General features: G+C 38.9%; 1 protein-coding gene across 1 annotated transcript in view; it reads right to left on the bottom strand.

Annotated features, from left to right (window-relative positions):
• Positions 1 to 14,264, bottom strand: part of Lama1 (laminin subunit alpha 1) — a 150,274-nt gene that overhangs the window by 17,604 nt on the left and 118,406 nt on the right. The window contains exons 42-51 of the mRNA XM_078030367.1: positions 13,682 to 13,798; positions 12,060 to 12,242; positions 11,607 to 11,761; positions 10,029 to 10,172; positions 9,269 to 9,402; positions 8,186 to 8,336; positions 6,903 to 7,027; positions 2,518 to 2,668; positions 1,473 to 1,617; positions 804 to 945 (exon numbers count right to left, since the gene is read on the bottom strand). Of these exons, the coding sequence (XP_077886493.1) occupies positions 804 to 945; positions 1,473 to 1,617; positions 2,518 to 2,668; positions 6,903 to 7,027; positions 8,186 to 8,336; positions 9,269 to 9,402; positions 10,029 to 10,172; positions 11,607 to 11,761; positions 12,060 to 12,242; positions 13,682 to 13,798 (1,447 nt within the window). The remainder of the gene's footprint in view (positions 1 to 803; positions 946 to 1,472; positions 1,618 to 2,517; positions 2,669 to 6,902; positions 7,028 to 8,185; positions 8,337 to 9,268; positions 9,403 to 10,028; positions 10,173 to 11,606; positions 11,762 to 12,059; positions 12,243 to 13,681; positions 13,799 to 14,264) is intronic.

Genomic DNA, 14,264 nt, shown 5'->3' on the forward strand with positions numbered 1-14,264 from the left:
TACCACAAATGATACAATTTTATCCTTTATGGCTGAGTAAAACTCCATTGTGTATATATATCACATTTTCTTTATCCACTCATCTGTTCATGGGCCCCTAGGCTGGTTTCATATTTTAAAAACATTTTTTTTGGCTTTAAAGAGATTATACTACTCTTAAAAAGTCTACAGAGGAGGATGCAGTGTGACAGAAAGTGGAGTGTCTCTATATACTGCACAGTTAACAATTTTTAGATGTACTAAAGGCAATAAGTAGAAAATCATTACATATTTCGCAGAAGGCTTGCTTTACTTCTCAACTAATGTGGTATAGAGTACTTCAGATTAAAAAAAAATGGGTTGTATAGGTTGAGTTGTGTTCCCCCAAAGATGCAGCCGTTTTAACCCCCAATATCTGTGAATGTGACCTTATTTGGAAGCAGGATCTGTGCAGAGGTAATCAAGTTAAGATGAGGCTGTTAGGGTAGGTCATGTCAATAAGAATATTGTGCTATTATGAAGGAGCAACTTGGACACACAGGACACAGCAGAGGGAAGATGATGTGAAGTCATAGGTAAGATGCCATCTATAAGCTAAGGAGGGCTGGAAGCTACCAGAGTGGGGAGAATAGAACAGATCTGCTTCCAATGAATTTTGCAATCCTGGCCACACCTAGATTTCAGACTTATACCCTCCAAGAACTGGGACAGAGTAAGTGTGTACTGTTTCAGCCACATAATTTGTGGTACTTTGTTATAGCAGCTCAGAAAACTAATGTGGTGGGGGATTAGGGACACAAAAATTCTGCTGTTTAATATCATACCTTACAACTCTTGACCAAGGCACTCCACCTACATAAATCAGGTCCTTTTCTAGTCGATTGAGATCAGAAGATGGTCCTGGAGTTTCCCCTTGCTTGGTCTCCTTATCACTAGTGTCATATGCATCAATAACAGCTAGGAGTCCTAAAGGGAGATTAAAAGGAAGAGATAAAATAAAAATTGCTTTCTTCAGTAAAATAAAATGTAAACTTCGCTAAACAAATTGATTTACAAAGACATTCTTCTGAATTCTGCAAACCTGACCAGCTTCTTGACTATTAAATGACAAGAGAAAATCCTTTTTATGAAGGTCAACAAATCTAGAATACATACTTCTAGATGATGGCAGTAGATAGGTGGAAGAAAATAGAATTGCCTGGATTCTTAATTTCAATCCAGCATTTAATGTGAAATAAGGAAACCACAACAGAATTATCTTATTCTTTCAACAATATGAGTCTCCTCTTGCTTAGCATTCCAAGGACAAGAATGGCTTTCAATTAGAGTAGCATTCAAGGATGTAGCCATGCCCCAGTGGGGTTAAGGTGATGGGCAGGAAAATCACTCAAGTATACCCAGGAAACTAACATAGAGTAAAGACTGCTGACTTTGGAAAGATGTTTATTCTTACGTGAGCAACCAGCATCAGGTGAGCGCATCCATGTACCTACCTTGCTTCCGGTTTCTCTGGAAGGCAATTTTGTACCAGCTTCCATTGTTATACCGTCTGTCTGTCATAAGAACAAGAGGTCCTGAACCCAGGTCAACTGCAACTTTAACTCTCCCCTGGACCAACTCGATGGATAAGAAGTCTTTCTGTAAGGAAGAGAACAGAATTCCTGAGAGCCATGTCTTCATCCCCAAACTTCTTTTCCCTTCAAGTTAGGTGTGGCGAACACCTTCTAAAGTCAAACCAGAAAGACTGGTTCTCTCCCCATAGCTAGAAGTCTACTCTACAAAACTAAACAATGTCCATCATGGCTTCCTAGAACACTCCCCAAATATTAATGAACACTATTCACTGCTATCAAAATCCACAATTCAGTAAGAGATCTCGATTCTTTGTGTCTTTTTCATTTAAAATGACAAAGGGGCCAGTTCTAAAAATAAACCTTGAAGAATGAGAGACAAAGATGACTAACAATGAGATTGCAAAGGGCAACATGAAGTCCTATGGATGGGATTCAAAGAAGGCCACTGTGGTCACAATGAATGCAAGAAAGTATTTGGAACTAGAATTTAAGAATTAGCTTTTAATTGCTGTCTACAATGACTGGAAAGTGTGTTTCTACTTCACGTTATTCTGCATTTTCCAAAGGTTCTCCATGAGTTTGTGTTAATATAATAAATAAATGATATTAAATGGAAAAATTGTATGACATACATGTGTATTTATTATATGAGGTTTTTTTAGCAAATCTTCAACAAATAAATAATCTTACAGCAATCTAAATATACATACAAAGAGGGCTCAGTGCCCCACAGACTCTTTATTACTATTCTTATTTTTAAGGTCCACTGGGGATTTATTCCAGGAGGCGCTTTTCACTGACCCACATTCCCCAGCCTCTTTTATTTAATTATTTTTATTTCAAGACAGGGTCTCACTAAGTTGCTGAGACTGGCTTTGAACCTGGGATTCCCTTGCTTCAGCCTCCCGAATCACTGGGATTACAGACATGCACCACCATTTCCAGCCGCCCTGTAAACTCTTACAGTGCCATTTGAAGCCAGGTAGAGGAGAAGACCATTAGGTGAGAAGGTACTAAAGAGCATGATGATCTGAGTCACAGTGGCCCGGAGCGTCTTCTCTACAACAGAGTATCCACTCCCGTCAAAATGGAAGGAAGAGTCTTCATTCTGGGGGCTGCAAAAGAGAGGAGATGAAATACTACCCATTTTCAGGAGGGGAAAGAGCACAACAGTTGGAGCTACTAAGTTTTCCTTCCTCCAAATAATTTTTTGGCAGAATCATGGTAGAGTTATTATTTCCATTATTTAATAACAAGTATAAACCACAATACAGGCAGAGCCTCCGCAATCTAAGAAATCTGAAATCTAAAATGCTCCAAAATTTGAAAATTTGAGTACTGTCATACTTCCACAAATGGATAATTCCACACTGTGAAATGGTTTTATCCCCCCCCAAATTATTTAAAATGTTGTATAAAATGACCTTCAGGCTGTGTATAAGGTGTGTATGAAACATAAATGAATTTCCTGTTTAGACTTGGGTCCCACCCCATGATATCTCATTATAGATATGCACATATTCCAAAATCTGAAAAAATTCTAAATCCAGAACACTTCTGGTCTCAAGCATTTCAAACAAAGGATGCTCAACCTGCATCTGAAAATATTCTTGCCATGAGATTATGCAAGACAAATGTCCAGGTGCTTCATAATGAAAAGAAAGTTAAGGTAGGCAGAGTTCACCGCAGTAAAAAGAAATTTCTTCATAGGAGGATAATCCTACAAATATTTCTGCTTGTCATTTCCTTCAATGTCCTTTTTTACTTCTGGTGCTTTCAGAATAGATTTTATATAGGCTTTTATTACTCTTTGCTGGTTAAAACCAACGCTAGATAAACTGGATTGCAATGAAAAACAAATATGTGCCTGTGTCCTGGAAGGATAATTTTTGCAAAGCATCATTGACATCCTCAAAAATCTGCAGGATGAGTCTAAAGCCCTGGATCATATTGAGGTGGATGTGTGGATTTCTAGAGTTATACAAAATGGCCCAGAGCACTTCTCAGACCAGTGTGTTTTGTCCCACCCTCATCCCCCTGCCTGACATACCTCAAAAGGCTGATTTGACTCACTATTCAATTACAAAATAATTAATTTGGGTGTATCATAATTATGTTTCTATCAAAAATAGTTTTTCTGGAATATAATAGTTCTTGAGAGTGGAACTTGGATGATGATGGTTTTTAGTTATGACTTTGGGCTTTGCCCAGTTGAGAGTATATCAACCAGCCTCACCTCCACCTCTCCAAGCAGGGTTGTATATATAACCAGTGAAATTGTTTCCATCGATGAAAAAGCAAAACAAAACACCTCAAGGTTTTATGAGACCTCAGGTTTCACATTTATTGCTACCTGCAGTCGTGATTTTTCTAAAAATTTCCATCTTGCAATTTCTTTTATACCTGAAACTATGGTTTAGTTCTTAAATGTGCGGCTTTCTAGAGGCATGTTCCAATGCTCTACTTCTTGGCCAATTAGCTTCATGTAACTAAGAACACAAACCCTAGAACCAGACTACTGGGGATCAAATCCCAACCAGTCAAAGGCCCCGGACAGAGGCCAATTGATCTGTATCAAAGTCAGCCATGCAAGCTACTATACTACTGTGATAGCCACTCTTAACTAATACACAGATTATTCATGTTAATTAAATACAAGGTTTATCCACATTTACTTCAATGAGAAATGTTAGAACCAGTGGTTAATTCTGTAGTAACCTTTAAGCATTTCAGAGAGTAGCTGGGTATGGTGGTATACGCCTATATAATCCCAGCTGTTTGGGAGGCTGAGGCAGGAGGATTACAAGTTTGAGGCTAGACTGGGCAACTTGGTGAGATCTTGTCTCAAAATAAAATTAAATTAAAATTGGGGCTTGGGATTTAGCTCAGTGGTAAAGTACTTGAACAACATGTGCGAGGCCCCTGGGTTCAATTCACAGTACCACACACACACACACAAAGAATTTAAGAGACTCTTTATAATTATAAACATGCTAACACTATGTAAGGAGGTATAGTATTATATTCAAAGAAGAACAAAGAAGCAATTCCAGATGTACTATTTTAAAAAGAACTTGGGGGTCAAGTAAGTTTGGGTAATGCTGCAACTCTGGCCTCTTCCTGGGACAGGGGTGTCCTGCATGATAGCATCTTAATAATTAATGGCTCTGACAGCTTCATAGCAAAGAAATATGTTTGATTTTTTAACTCAGAGTTTTCCAACCACTTATGATCAGTACACATTCTATAATGCTACTTAAAAAAAGGACTATCTATTCGTATCCTACCAAGCGAGTGAGTATTATCTTCAAACATATATTTTGGAATCCTTGGTCAATAAAGCACAAGAACAGCCAGCTGATTTGTGAGTACCCAACAAAGCATGGTTATTAAATCCAGGGTTGATTGAGCCCGTGAGTCCACTTGGCCTTTACAGCTCAGCTGGGTGGCCAGTCCTGCATCAGAAAAACCCCTGAATTAACATCAGAAGGACAGCAGCATCCCCTGACCTCGCAAGCTCATCCTTCAAAGGCTGTGTAGCGGGGGATCTGGTAGGAGAGCAGGTGTCTCAAGAACAAACCCAGAGGCCACATAGAGAACTGACCTCCTCACCCTAACAAAAGAGAAGAGCCAGCATCATCATTAAGTTCACTCCAGGCTGCAGTCTAAGGTCACTGCTTTAAAAGTAACTGATGAAAACAGGGGATCACGTAACAGCGAACGCAGGGGAACATGTTCAATATTAGAAATATCCCATCTCTGCTAAAACTCTCTAACAGTGAGGTTAATGATGTGGGGTCAGTGGAGGGGACATACTCTAAGGATTGCAGTGCTTTTCAGATTCGAATTATTAAATTGCTGGGAAAACTTCCTTGGTAGACACAAAGCTTAAGAAAAAAGTGATGGACCAGAGTCTGGACACACCTGTGCATTCCACTAAAGTCCTAGAGCATCATTACCACCTTACAAGTTTAGAGTGTTTTTTAAATCATATTTTGTAATTTCAAAGCCTTGATTTCTTCTAACATTCACTATTGAGAAAATACTCCTGACACATTTATCTAGAAAGGAATATACCACTGTAGGCAGACCAGTGAGGAACATCAGGGAGGGGTATTAAATGCAGAAAATATTTTCACATACACGATGTTGTGTATTCTGGGTGATGGGTAAGATAAGCATGATTATTATTTTTCTTTTCTGGAATAAGAAAGGAAACCTCAGTGAAGTGAAGAGAAAATATTACCCAAAGTTTCCTAGAGAAATTTGATGGGAGACCTGGATAGTAACCTGTGAAAATTTAGATTCCAAACCCAATGTCCTTTTTAAGTCCTAAAGCTGCTGTAACCAAGATTCTGTGTATGTATAACACACACACACACACACACACACACACACACACACACACACACACACACACTTTCCCATAGTACTAGGAATTGAACCCAGGGCTTTGTGCACACTAGGCAAATGCTCTACCACTGAGCTACATCCTGGCTCTGGTCAGAATTTTTAAGCAAATTAAGCCAGGTGGAGGGGTGGAGCAGCAAATAAAAGGTTTAAATTACAAAATCCCGTGCTCTGAGCCAGGTGAGAAAGCAGACACGACAATGAGAAAATGAAAACCTAACCCCAAATTCAAGCTGCTTCTGACTGATCTTGTCATGACTCACTGTTAATTACAGCTATCTATCTGGACAGAGGCAGCCATTATGTGAGAGAAGATATTTGATGTGATCCATTTCTCTAATATCAAAAGACAATCTATTGTCTTGACTCTTAATGTACTACAACACAGGTTTTATATACTTTAGGGAATGCAATCATTTTTGTTACAAGGAAGCAGAGTTGAACTGGTGAGATTTAGTTATTAAATGCCTTCAATTATCAGCTTACACAAAAAATATTAGCTGTTCTTTATTTCCAAATGCATTTTATTCCTAGAATTATAGTACTTGGTTAGCAATAGGAATGTACTTATCTATAAAAATCAACTGCATACACACAAAATTTTCTCTTCCTTGGAGGTATTTTTAGAATAAAAAAGGACAGTGATTTACCCAAGATTTAACTGTGTGTCTCTGAAACAGAAAGTTATTTGAGAAGATATCTGAAACTTGTAGATTTTAAGATCTAGGTTCAAAACATACAAGACAAGAAAAGCAAAAAGAACACTTCTTTTTAAGTGTTTAAAAATAACATGCTGCTATGAGCAAATAATCTACAACATATCCTTTGTAATAAGATGATCCATATCATAAACTCCATTCATGCTCGATGCATGTGTAAATTCTTTAAGCAGTTCTCAGATGTAATAATGTGTGCAATTGAGGGGACATACTATATTACCTTGAAAAGCAGCCATCGCACTCGCCCTCCCTTTCCACGTAGTTCCAGAGGCCAATGGATTTGCCATTCAGGAAGGCTTCTCCCATGCAGCCTTTAAAATGAGTCACCTTCACTGCAGAAGATTTCTAATGCAAACAAATACAACCCCCATAGAGTTGGCACAGAGCATTTGATGCTTCTCCCTGGAGTTCAAATTTAATAGGTGCAAATTCTGAGAGAATGGCATTCATAAAAATGGCCCGTGTGGCATCGCTGGGTTTCCCTCCAGTTGGGAAGTGGCATCCTAGAATGAATGACAACTGGACAGGATCTTAAAGATCACCCCCATTACTAGTGATGTCAGGAGGAAAAGAGAAGTCTGGGAGGATAGGAGATGAAATAGCATCTGTAGATATTTGCTGAAAAACTTACAAAAAGGCTATTTTAAAATCAGGACCTATGTGACTGGGGTCCATGTTTCTCCAAAGAAGGAAATACCTGATCGATATTTTCATTAGAATAAAATACCTCACGGACACTCAATGCCTTACCAGGGATTGGGCAGAGGGCTGCCTTCCTTAAACCTATAAATCTATGTAAACCTCTAGACAATAGCCACTCTTCGGTATCCCTCTCTTGGGACCCCTCCTCTTTGGGAGCTCTACTTTCTTTCTATTACTCTAATAAATCCTGTTATTTTGCTATCCACCAGTTTGTCTGTGAATTTTATTCTCCAGATTCCAGAGACAAAGAACCCAAATCGATGCTCCATGGTAGACTAGGGTTTGGAGAAAAGCCCCTGTTATCGAAGGCAAGGAAACTGAGATCCAAAGAATGTGGTTTGTAGTGAGGGTCCACCAGCTGGAGCTGAGACCTGTCCTCCTATGCAGAGCACTAAGACCAACTAATATGACTCTATTTGGTGAGAAGATACTAATTCAATCAAACAAAGATGATGTGCTCACCCAGGAAACACCAGTTAGTATTTGTCTCCTCTAGATTTAGACTAGAGATGAAGGAGTATTACAGAAATTAATACAGAACATTGGATTTCTTATTTCATCATTGGAAAAGAAGTCAAATAGCAAAATTGGTTTCTTCTTCATTGACACTAGTGATTAAGCATGATCCTTTACCCACCAAACTGGCCCAACTCTTCAGCTGAACTGTCCTGAAGCAAAATAATAAAAGTAGAAAAATCTTCATCTGCTTGGGATATATTGAAAAATTTAAGCATAGTATTTTTTTATACACAGGTGAAAGTGGCCAATCCACCCTGTTCAAACAAACTTTCAGAATGTTACCTTGATTTGTCCCCCAAGTCCTCCAACAAACATGAGTGTTGAATTGTTCACATCCAGCACATTAGCCATTCCAGGGGATTTACTTGTTTTCATTGGTGGCTTTTGAGTTGAGCTCATTTCCTTTACACTCAATGAACCAACGTTTCCAAACCTGAGGGTCACACAGTTGCAAAAGGGACTTTCAGAATCTTTTATCATCACACAGGTATCCACATCTCTCTCGAACACAGCCCCCTGCTTCTCCCCAGACCCACAGCTAGTCTCCCTGTTTTCAGTCTTGCCCAGTCCACCTGCAGTTTACTCCCCAAAATCTTGTAAAAAAGAGTTGTGTCATTGTGTTGCTTCCCAGTTTAAAGCAGTCACAGATGAGTTAAACCACATTTGCATACAATTCACTCCCCTTCAATATAGCACCGTTTTTTTTTTGTAAAAAATGAAGAAAAAAATTTCCAACAACAGAACATCAACAATAAACATAATGTTACAGAAAAGTGGAAAGAAAGATACAGCTAAAGCTGCTCAGAATTAGTTACTCTGGGAGGAGGCTTTCAAATGAAGAAGTTTGCTTGTGTTTGAACCAAAAAAAATTTATTGGTGCCATATGGGACTCACTGTTAAATATCTATATATGCTCACAATGGAACAATATCATTTGGTTGCATCTGAATTTTAGGAAAATGTAATTCCAATGGCATCTTCATCCTCTGTTCTCTTCTACCCACATGCCACCACCAGATCCATGAAATTTCTTTCGGGGTATATTTTACTCCTCTCTACTGGAGAGGACTAAATGTTTTACTAGGTTAGCTGCCTTGGATTTAGAGTTTCTATCAGTTATAAAAATATTCTAAACTTCTAAAGTTTTTCTTCTTTCAATAGTTGTTTTTGGTAACAAAATTTATTTCATCTGTAATAAGAAAAAAAAATGTTTGTAGTTAATCTAAGCCAAGTGTTCTTTAATTATCATCCGACTTTCCAGAAGTTTCAAAGTCTATTCATTACATGATGTTGCAAGCGTGTGATTGATTACTTATAAGATACAGTTTAAATATAAGGGATGCTCTGAGGAACCCTCTCTGCTACCTGGTTGCATGGATGCTGTACCACTGGTTGTCATCAATGGGAAAGTCTGGAAATTCCAGTCGTGTGGACCCAGAGCCCACGTCCCAGAGGAAGGCCACTTTCCCCCGCCGCATCTCCACTGCAAGGAAATCAGACTAGGGGGCAGGACACAAGGGGGATGAGTTTACAAACTGATAATTTTCATGATCACAAGAACACTTTAAAAAATGAATTCTTACAGCTTTTTCTCTACTCTTTAAAAAATAAAAACAAAATGGCTATCTATTTTAGCAGAGCTGGGGACGGAAAACAGGGCCTTGACATGCTAGGCAAGCAGCTCTACACTAGCTACATACTCAGCCCCAAGAGGCTATGGTCTCTTGTCAAGTTCCTTTCCATAGGCAATTACTTTTGTAGTTTATTTTATTTTATTCTTGGTCCTGGGTATTGAACGCAGGATACTTTACCACTGAGCCACATTCCCAGCTCCCCACTCCCCCTCCCTCTTTTTTTTTTTTTTTATTTGAGACAAACTCCTCCCCTAAGCTGCTCAGGCTGGCCCTGAACTTGTGATCTTCATGCCTGAACCTCCCAGGTAGATGGGATCACAGGTATATGCCACTGCACCCTGCTGCTGTTTCTAATCTAACACTTCCATTTTAGCAAAGCGTGTGACCTGTGGGAAAATTAATGGTTTCGTGAAAATCTTATTTTTCCATCAAAAAAGTATTGATTAGGGAAATTCAAAAATTCACAAATATCCAATGTTGCTCTCACTTACACTGGTGCTGCTACCAAGGTAGAAAAGCAGGTTGTCGGGTTCAGGCGTCTTAACATTCAGTGTCAAGGTGTTATAGTTACTAGAAGAAATCTGAGGCTGGTAGGCCCGGATACAGTCTCTGTCAGCAGCCACAGCGACTTTAATCTGCAGTAGGAAGAGAAAAGTGTCCCCATTGATTAGTGACCCAGTGGCAGCTCTCCAGCAGGTCAAAAGTATTATTTCAATTTTCACTGTAAGTTTCCTCTCTTGGTGACATAGAAGGCTTTGGGTTTCATAAAGTGAGGAATCAGACTGTGATGAAAATTATTTTATTTGGTCAAATGATTAAACATGGGAAAGCCAGTTAAATGATTTTTTAAAAAAGAATTTAGCCTTTATTTATTTTTATTTATTTGCTTTTTATGTGATACCCGTGCTAGGCAAGTGCTCTATCACTGAGCTACAACCCTAGATTTTTTAACAGGATATTTTATATACGAAATTGTCTTGCTCAAATGAGACAGTAAGGTCCTTAAAGACAAGAACCTTATGACCTTGAATCTTTCCACTGACTCACAGAGGATATTTGATGACCATTTGTCAAATAAATGGAAGGGAAATATATTTCTTCACTCAGTAAATATTCATGGAGCAAGTGATGCACTTACCAATTAACAATTTCTCCAACTAACAATTATTCCTAGGTGTCTTAACCTTAAAGATCCTTAGTTTGTATTAATCATGGTGTTTGGAGTCATCCCTTGGACTTAAATTCCCTTAGCAACTCTCACTAGAACAGGTGGAAGCCAGAGCTCATGTAAAACTGTGACCCTTTTCCAACAGTGAAGACTCTGGATAGGAAACAGAGCTCAGAGCTCCTTCTCCTTGCCTGGAAGCTGCAACAGGATTAACATGAAGACCAGAGGTCATGTTCATCCTCTGTAAAGGCCCATGAGCACCGTTGCACATATTCTCGAAAATCTTATTATTTACCTGAAACATCTCTTTAGAGGACAGCCAGCACTGTGTGCCATAAATGGCTATCAAACATTTTATCAGCTTTGAACTTCTCCAGGTGTCAATATTTGAGGCCTTTAGTGATATGAATTTGCGTAGCACTTATGTGTACACAAACTTTTTTCTCAAGACTCCTGCAGGATGAGGCCCATACTGCATATTCTCAAGAGCATTTGGGTTATTAAAATTAAATTGGCAAAATGAAGCAACAGCACCAAATGCAACCAATGAAACTGAGAGTGATATCAACACCTTAGATGTAATGTCTTCTCCACCATCTAGCTTAATGGTTACGAAGCAAGGCTATGATCATAAATCTTCATAAAGGTATGCAGGTTGCTAGCAATCTTTTGGAACATTTTGAAGCAAAGCAGAACTCAGAAGAAAAAGTCTACTTATTGGCTTTAAAGATACTAAGACAAGGTTAGCAAGAAGCTGGGGTTATTGAGTTCCATGTCTGCAAGTTCTAGGGAAGCTGGGGTGACTGAGAGCCAAGTCCACAGGAATTCTCTGGAACCTAGTGTTGCCAAGAGCCTGGGCTACAGGGGTGTGGGGCATTTCTGAGGGCCCCACTCAACTCACAGAAGCTGCTTGTCTCCGTGCCTGGTTGATCAGCAGTCTAATTTCTGATAAATTTCTGCTCAGGTTCTCCTGTAACGTCTTCAAAGGCTTCAGCCGATCAAATAAAAGGTTGGCTTGTGTTTCCATGTCTTTAACTTTTCTTCCAGCCAACAGGGCTAACAAATACAAGGAGGTGAAGGATGGCAAGAGAGTTGGGGAGGAGAAAAGAAGATAAATTATTCATTAGTCATGCACTGGATAAAACAGAATATCCTAATAATCCATCCTTGAAATTTGAAAAATATATGAAAAATACACTGGCCATAAGCACTCCCCAAGGCCCTTCTCCTTCTCTGCAAATGCCAATCCAGGTGGTAGCACATTTTTCTCTTTTAGGAATGCTGCTTATGAACAGGGAACCATTATACGTCAAGCCAGCAGACTTTCAAAACCAGAGGGAGACCCCTGGCGTACTGGTCACCGAGGAGTCTCGCAGAAGTTCATTCGTCTCTTGCAATGTGGTGTTCATCCTGGACAAGTCAGTTGAGGTGTTAAACAGCTTCTGGCTCAGACCCACGACATCCTTCAGTGTACTCAATGCACTCTGGTTGGCAGACATGGCTAGCTCTTTGGTTTTAGTTCCTTTGACTCTCACACCTAAAATGAAAGAATATTCAAGCATGCAGTCAGGTGAAGACACACTGAGAAAAGTGTAAAACTACCACAAATGTCATTATTACACAGAAACATGTTATGGTAATTTTCTTGATTGTTAAAAAAAACAAAACTACTTGTTTTTCGTGGCAAATATTAAGACTCCCTATCATATGCTCTAGTGCATCCATGTAGGGACACATGAAATAATTTGGGTAAAAATCCTCTGGAATATGACTTTAGTACACAATTGATCACAAAAACAATGGTGAATGGCCCTGTTGTAGTTTCTTATGTAGTAGATGGAACTTCTCTCTTTGTCCCCTTCTCTAGCATGTCCTTCTCCTCTTCATTAAACATATTCTCCATCTACATCCTTCCATATCTGCATAAGAAAATTCTTGAACTTAAGTCTGTGGTCCAGGCTAGAAAAAGTGGTATCTGTCCAGTGCACAACATGACCTGGCTGCTTGAAATAACCACAGAATAGAGATAAAATGGCCACTAAAGGTAATTCAGGATCCAGAGATTCAAGAAAGATCTCTGAGGATTTTAAAAAAGGCACTATTATGCATTTTAAAAATGTTTAATTAATGTGGGGCAAAATAATTTTAGAAGAAACTGGATAAAGGTATATAACTATTCTACTGATTGGTCTTATAACATTTCTGTAAGTTTGAGTTACTTTCAGAGAAAAAGTTGAGTGTATATATTATTATCCTTGAAAAAAAAATGTAAGGGAAAAGGAAAAGAAATGTCCAGAACAGATAATGTTCCACTGATTCAAGGTGAGAAGTTAAGACCAGCATACAGGGAGCTATAGAGGCAGAAGTGTCTAGTGAGAATTAAAAAGAATGCATACGCAGAATAAAAGAGAAGTTTAGGGGGACGGTAAGTAGCACACTGCAGCACTTTAAAAAATTATCCTCTTTAAAATTGTAATGAGTCCTGAATTTCCAAACCATCAATATTAACATGATCAATGGGCCTATTTCTGAATGTTGATTGCCCAGGAAGGAAGATTACCAGGCAAGAATTCTTTCATTCTCCCCATTTATAATGAATCTGGCATCCCCTCCCAATGTCAGGGAAAAACATATGCTATTTTCTTTACTTATTGATCTCCTAGCATGACCCTTCTTTAACCTAAACATGTGTCAAACACACTTTCAAAGTAAGCAATTAACATGGTGGTATAGTCTCTACTGCTTTATAATATAAAGTTTCTAAGAATATAATTCTAGTATTTCAGTGCAGGTATTCTGAGGTTATTTTAAAAACACCAGTGGATCTTCTTTTCTAATTAATATTCATTTGCAAATATAAATTTCATCCATCTCAGTGTAATTTTTAATCAGACTTGGGGCAGGACTTCCTCATGCCTCTGTATAATGCTTTTATAGGAAAATATTAATTAAAACAAGGAACTCCTCTCTACTTACCTTCAGGAATTGCTCTCAGTATCAAGAGTGATGCATTGGTCTGTCTAGTAATTTCATCTGTGTTCTCTTGAAATCCATTTGCCCTGTGTCTCAATTTACTCAGCTTCAAAGTAATACCTATTTAAAAGAGGAAGAGTGCTCCTTTTTAGTTTAGCCTTCTAAGAAGCTGCCCAGACAATAGCTTTATCATTTCCAATCCATCTATAGAATCAATAGGTTTCTAAATACACCCCAATATTGAAGGTTTTCCCAGCATTATAGAAATTAAGAGTGTGTTTTTAGCAGGCTTGATCAATTTTCTCCTTTCCTTGAAGTCTTTCTCACCAATATTTTTTCTTTCATTTCTTGCTCCATGGTGAGCTCAAGGGTGAAGAAATGTTCCCATCACTGTCTCCATCACCCACTAACTTCCTTTCTGCTCCTGAATCTTGGCCACTTCTCTTTCTCTAGGTTGTCAGATCCCCCTGGGTCTCCTCCCTGGGAATTCCTTCACGTTCCCCCACCGGCTTCCCCACCAGTCCTCTGCCCCTTTCTGTTCCCCCCCCCCCCCGACCCCACAGCTGGGCTTTCCCTCCTTCAAGTC

Source organism: Ictidomys tridecemlineatus, chromosome 13 (assembly GCF_052094955.1).
Source record: "Ictidomys tridecemlineatus isolate mIctTri1 chromosome 13, mIctTri1.hap1, whole genome shotgun sequence".
NCBI lineage: Eukaryota > Metazoa > Chordata > Mammalia > Rodentia > Sciuridae > Ictidomys > Ictidomys tridecemlineatus.